The following is a 6,800-nucleotide window of genomic DNA, read 5'->3' as shown; positions in this document are numbered from 1 at the left end:
AACACTACTAACTGTCCACTGTCATGATTTCTGACCTGCTCAAACCAGAATTCAACTACAAAGGTGACAAAAACAAGCCACAAAATCAATAGTAGTGTATCTTCAGACTTGCAACAGTGTAACTGTCACTGGCAGCCAATGATAACACATTACTAATGACATTAAAAGAAAAAAAATTACTGTATTTTATGTTCAGTAACCTAAATGATCTTAAGGACATATGTGTTTTGTTTGAACAGCTGGGCCCTCTTCTCTCACTACCCAAAAGTAAAATGAATAACGATCATCCTTTTATATTAAATATGTTGCTATGGGAAAATATGTATTAATAAAAAATGCAATATTGTAAATATTGACAATGGTTAAGCCAAACTTTCAAAGCATTCATTTTAATGCAGAATGAGATTTTCACTCCGCAGCAGAGTGTGCACTGATACGAAACTTCCTGGCAGATTAAAACTGTGTGCCGGACCGAGACTCAAACGTGGGACCTTTGCCTTTCGCGGGCAAGTGCTCTACCAATTGATAGAGCACTTGCCTGCGAAAGACAAAGGTCCCGAGTTCAAGTCTCGGTCCGGCACACAGTTTTATTCTGCCAGGAAGTTTCATTCATTTTAATGTTCACGAAGAACACCATCTTATCCTATATATCGTATGTTAACACAAGCCAGACAACAGACCAAGCTATGGTAAGCAAAATTCATTTTGCTCAACCATGATTATATTGTAGAATGAAATAGCACCCAATCACCCAAAATGTACATTAAAAACTGGGATGTTTTGCAACTTGTAATGTACAGTAAAGGAATGTTCTGAGGTACAAAAAAGTATGATTAAAGGTAATACTCTCTCGATTAAATTTCTTGAACTTTCATCATTTAAAATTCTACTAAAACACTTCTTTTGAATTAACTTCACACATAATGTAATACAAATTGTTTGTACAAAACTTCTTTCTCCATTTCGAATTATTGTTACATCTGATGTGAAGCACGTTTCCTGGTGACTTATGACAGCTATGATTTATAATGGCACACAATTTCACACTTAAAGATGATAAAACATTGTACACAAGAAAGAACAGAAACATTTATTTACAACCTATTCTGAGTGAACAGTTAGCAAATTAGTCTATTAAAAATAGGAACTTTCTTTCTATTAAAACATTCAAAACTAATAATAATACAGAACTGAAGTTTAATTCTAGTGTGTCTCAAACAGTTCAAGTGAAATCTGATGAGCTTTCTGCATAAAATTATATTCCTTAAATAAAAATATCCAGCAAAGCATTAACACCAATGGACATGTTCATGTTCATACCAGCAAAGGCTAATATCTCTCTCTCACAAGTTTCAGCAGACTTCAGGAAAGCTTATTATCAATAGTTACTATTACACAAAACACAGTAAAACTGTTTTGCACCAAGTAATGAATAAAACACAGACACAATACTATAAGGAACTCATTAATGATAAAATGAAATCAGTTTCACATCAATGCGTGATTGTTACAGTCGAGCAGTAATATAACAATATAAATTCTTGATGTCGATTGATTTACGAAGGGGAGTCTGTGTACGATTCAGACAATAGTCAGCACTGGGACTCCAAACTAACTACATTAATGAACAAAACGTTTTAGTTTTTCCAGTGTATTTCCATTTATTTTGTATTACAATATTTGTGTAGTTTATGTTATTTGGAAAGATCACCTTTGTTATTTTTCCCTTCACAGTGCCATTTCAGCAATATTATTAAAACTGATTCTAAAAGCTTCATTGTGACATAGCAAACAAAGTTTTGTAACCAATTTTAGTTAATTTCCACCCATTTCATGTTGCATTTGTCCAGACACAGGAGACGATTTTTTTTATTATTATTTTTTTTCCCCTTCGGTTTGAACACTGTTACTCTCACATTCCAGTATAAGTATTCTGCCAACTTAACTTTCATTTACTGCAATAATAAAAGAAACACGAGATCAGTTTTACTGAACACATTCAATAGGTGGGGGAAAAAAAAGAAAAAAATGTATGTAGGATATACATTTGGAGTTCACACGTACGCATTTCGCAATCACAAAAAAGAAGAGTTTTGGGAAAATGTTATGAAGTCTAGATATCATTATGCTAATATAATAACCTACACAGGCAAGTAATACTGAGAAGAGACCTACCAAATAACTAACAAAAATCCTGCCTGTTAAATATACATTAAAAACTTCCTCCACATGACAAATTAAAAAATATATATGTATGTATGTATGTATGTACAAAAGAATACTTTTAAGTCATAAAAATACTACAGTTTGGAAGACTAACTGCTTGCCTACACATATCATACAGCTGGCACACGGTTCACACTCAGGGCTGTTGCAAATTTTCTAAGACGTAGAGGACGTTTCCTTCTAGATCTTGTGCGCTGACGGTAAAATCGGAATGCTAGGAACACTACTGTACAAGACATGAACATCAGTGCAAGAGGTGGCAGTAATGACAGGCCTTCTTCCTCGTAGTTGCCAAGGCCTGAAAGGTCGTTTCGCCACCCCCCTTGTTCTTCAGAAAGGATGTCTGACAGAACACCTGGACCACCTCTTGGAGGTAACCCAAAGTTCCACAACTGTTGCTGGTCCTCATGGGCCAAAGAGAGGAGCTTCTGTGACTTATACAGATTGCTATGAGGAGGAGAATAATAAAACATCCAATAATCCATTGATTCAAACTCATAATTTATTGCTATGTATTTTTTGTTATAAACTTGGGCACCGACATTCAAACTATATCTGAACTTACGTACGTTGGAGCAGATTGATTCAGTGGAACTGGCTGTGCCCAAACAAGAGTTGGGCAAGGTGGCAGGTCTCTTGTTTGTAGGCTTCCCATACGATTTTCCAGAACTTTGGAATACCTGTACAAAATTTTGCTATCAATAACTAAATATCACAGCAGCACAGAACATTATAATAAATCAAATTATTACCTGTGGAGATGGTTTCCCTCCATTCTCTGTGGAAGGTCTGTTGCCTTATTTCTGAATTCTGTTTGGCGTTCTTTGAAAACTGTGGGAAGGTGCCCAGTTGATGTAAATTCCAGAAGAGCACTTAACATCCAAAAACAATCTGTATGGAAGTACAAATATTTATTTCAAATGTAATTCTAACAATTTTCTTTAAAAAAAAAAAAAAAAAAAAAAATTAACTTAGTGCTCGTAAGTTTTAACATTTTGAGGAGTTAGCTGTGTCTGCTAAAGACTCATTTTTCATTATTTAACATTTTTCATTATTTATTTACTGCAAATGTCAAGCATTACTACGCAGTTATGATGAAATATTTTTTTCAAATGGAACATTGGAATGTATGTCGAAGCCAGAAATATACATTTATCTGGCCCATTTACAAATATAAAAGCCACCTCTTCTGTTACAGCATCTACAAAGCTGAGCATAATCATTATTAAAGGAAGTTCAACAAAAACATCAAACCACAACAGAAATGTACCAACAGAATGATGGTTGAGCAGTGCAATTTAATGTAAAAAAAAAGCATACCTTTCTCCAAGTGACTGTTATCTAAACAGTTTGAATCTCCGTAGATCACAATGCGGCCACTTTTTTCTGAAGCCTTTGTTTGAAGCAATCCCAGAACTGGCACATTCTCTGACACACTGGAATCTTCTACAAGTACTTCATGCCCTATGATATAATGTGATAATAAGTTAACAATAAAATATTTTTATAGTAGCTCACACATTCATGTTTGATTAAAACAACAAACCTTGGTCTTTCAGCTTTTGAAATACAACAGTTCCATTTTCTGGAAACCTAATAATGGATGTACCAGAAGCATAGTACATGTCATGGTCACCAATGGTGTACTGGCCTTCAAAGACTCTGTCTCCAAGGGCAATTCCCCACGAAGACAGCAGGTCATTAATTGCAGGTATATTTGCTCCACCTGTGTCTGGCATCCACCACTGTCTGAGAAAAATGAGAAAAGTAGACTATAACAGAACAATCAGTATCCTACTAACATATTCTGAAAACGATTAGAATCCCCGTGTACTTTAATAGTACAGTAACTACATCTCACTGTAAATTAAACTCATGAGGCACACAACCTGAAGCAAAATCTTACCTTGTATTTTCATCATAGAACTTTACTTTCTTCATTACTGTAACATTGTACCAATCTGCAAATACAATGAGAGAAAGCCCATTATCCACGTCTCTTTTTAGTTTAGCAAATTCTTCAGGGAAATATTCTTCTTCTGCATCAACTAGTAAGACTGTACCATACTGAGATGCATCAAAACATGTAAAAGGAGACCCTAATACTTCCACATAGTATCCATTGTTGCGTAAATGTTGATACATATCCTAAAAACAATAATAATTCACATTTAGCCAGACAAAGCTGAATTATATTGTATTTTGTACCACAGCTGGTGCTCATCCAGTGCAAATGGAACTTTAATAAAATTTTTGTCTTGTTTTTATTTTTAATTAAGAAGTTGAGAAATATCATAGCTCTCATGAAGTATAGAAATCTATAAACACAGGAAGCCCATTAATATGTAAATGGAAGCAATGTTTATGTGAGTTACCTTGAAATTTGTGTGAATATGATCACCATTCCAATCTAATGGATCATTCTTCATGCGTAGATTATCACGAGGAAAATATCCTGAGGGATACCGTAAGTTATGATATTGATCCCACAATATACGTTTGCTGGAAAGAAAAAAATGACTTGCTAAATTTTACCAGACCAGATATAGATCAAAATTTGAAAAGAGCAAATACAGTTTTTCAGTCATTTCTATTTCTTTTTCTTTCACAGATTTGGTGTGGTCTTACACCATTTTAAGCTTTTGCTAATTACTTCATCCTCAAATAGTTTACAAATAAAATTTAAATACTATATTTTGTATATATTGGTCTTCATGTCCATTAAATTATTTGCCCTTTATTATTTCTGTTATTAAATTCTGGATGTTTTCTGACAAGTTCCATCAATTAATCTCCTCCACTGGTATGATTTTACCAATGGTGTATTTGTATGTCTATTTGATCTAGCACTTTCACATCTAGTATTACTCAAACAGCTGCTGTAGCCAGCTGCTTGAGCTAATAACATTTGTTGCAAGAGGACTCAAACACTGAGACTTGGTCAGTTTTCTACAACCTTAATGGTGCTAATGATACAGTCTGAAGAGGAGAGAGAGGCTCATTTACAAATTTACAGAGATGGGACTCATAGAAGTCATACAGTACATGAACAAGGTTGTTCCCTGCCACTTTCATAAGAAAGACAACTAATAATTGATTTCTACAACGATTTGCACTGACACCCCTTCCTTTAAACCTATACATATCTGCCTTGCCATCTATAGAGTTCTGTAATCATCATGAGACCTACATTTGCAATAACACCTATAAGCCTTCAGCAAATTGAGACTATACTAACTGAACATTATACTCTTTTAAATAATTATTTTTGGAAATGAAGACAACAACTAAGTAACAGAAACACTGATTTGACCAGGAACACACTTGAAGATAGATGCAAACTATCCTGAGAAAGCCTAATTATAAAGTTTCAGCAACTGGCTTTAAATAATGATTCTAGGAATGTACTACTATCTCCTATGTATAATTTCTCTAGGCTTTGAGAGAACAAGAGTAGATTAATAAAACCACACACAAGGCATTTAAACAGTCATCTTTCCCATGATCCATACGTGAGTGGAGTGGAAAGAAGCCCTAATAACTGGTACAGTGGGAAGTACACTTTGCCGCACACTTCACAGTAGTTTGCAGAGTATGGATGTAGATGCTTTCATATAAACAACAAGATGGACAACACTGTCTTCTAGATGCCTTTTAATGTCAATGGTCCAAGGCACAACACAGCACCACAAGTATTTAAGAATAATAATTAGCTCATACTCTGTCTTTCGAGAAAATCTTAAAAATAAAAGCAGCTAAGGTACAAATTTACAACAACAAAACTCAAAAGTTTTATTTAAGATGCTTTTGCACAGAGACTCAGATGCTCTGCTTTGGGCTTGGAGTGTACTTAAAAAAAAAAATCCAAATGACGAATACTGAGCATCACTATGGATCGTCAATGGCTGCCACTGCTGCCACCCAACATGGCATTGGCTTGGCCTTGCCATGAACACCATACGTTGCTGGACTTCCGTCTGCTGCTTCCGAGGGCATCACTTGCAGAAGCTGCATGTATACTGCCCACGAGCTCATCGCCTCATGGGATCGTCAATGGCTGCCACTGCTGCCACCCAACATGGCATTGGCTTGGCCTTGCCATGAACACCATACGTTGCTGGACTTCCGTCTGCTGCTTCCGAGGGCATCACTTGCAGAAGCTGCATGTAAACTGCCCACGAGCTCATCGCCTCATGGGACCGTGTTTTTATGGCATCTGGCTGCTCATCAGTTGACTACCTAGAAGCTCCCACCTTCATAGGACCATATCAGTGTCTATACTCCTTGCTCCTCGCCACTATGTGCATGGACTTTATCTAGTGAGGACCTATTAGGCATCATCAAGGATTGACATTTCAGTTATTATCTAGTAGTGTGGACATTGGCTCTTGGAAGTTGTACTTGGTTCATGTTAATAAATAAACAATTGTTATCGCAAGGTGTGTATTTAAATACTGCCAGCTAGACCTTTGGCAAAAAGACACTTTGATAATGGCGACGAGAATAATGGTTTCGTGTGGTTATCAGTGCTCTTCTCTCATCTGCCATTATCAGTTATGGCGATTAAGCTGTTT

At 35.8% G+C, this 6,800-nt stretch overlaps 1 protein-coding gene across 3 annotated transcripts in view; it reads right to left on the bottom strand.

Moving 5' to 3' along the window:
* Nucleotides 1-1,851: 1,851 nt before the first annotated feature.
* The window catches only part of LOC124797997 (membrane-bound transcription factor site-1 protease), a 137,794-nt gene continuing 132,845 nt past the window's right edge, over nucleotides 1,852-6,800 (bottom strand). The window contains exons 11-17 of one of the 3 annotated variants that reach the window (XM_047261184.1): nucleotides 4,602-4,728; nucleotides 4,133-4,374; nucleotides 3,773-3,975; nucleotides 3,547-3,690; nucleotides 2,979-3,117; nucleotides 2,796-2,906; nucleotides 1,852-2,673 (exon numbers count right to left, since the gene is read on the bottom strand). In XM_047261184.1, the coding sequence (XP_047117140.1) occupies nucleotides 2,337-2,673; nucleotides 2,796-2,906; nucleotides 2,979-3,117; nucleotides 3,547-3,690; nucleotides 3,773-3,975; nucleotides 4,133-4,374; nucleotides 4,602-4,728 (1,303 nt within the window). In that variant the 3' untranslated portion in view covers nucleotides 1,852-2,336. Of the gene's footprint in view, nucleotides 2,674-2,791; nucleotides 2,907-2,978; nucleotides 3,118-3,546; nucleotides 3,691-3,772; nucleotides 3,976-4,132; nucleotides 4,375-4,601; nucleotides 4,729-6,800 lie in introns of all 3 variants that reach the window. The other 2 variants (XM_047261186.1, XM_047261185.1) reach the window with 2 other exon arrangements.

Source organism: Schistocerca piceifrons, chromosome 5, assembly GCF_021461385.2.
Source record: "Schistocerca piceifrons isolate TAMUIC-IGC-003096 chromosome 5, iqSchPice1.1, whole genome shotgun sequence".
In the NCBI taxonomy this organism is placed as follows: Eukaryota; Metazoa; Arthropoda; class Insecta; order Orthoptera; family Acrididae; genus Schistocerca; species Schistocerca piceifrons.
Note: the sequence above shows the minus strand (reverse complement) of the source record. Positions and strands in the feature narration are given on the sequence as shown.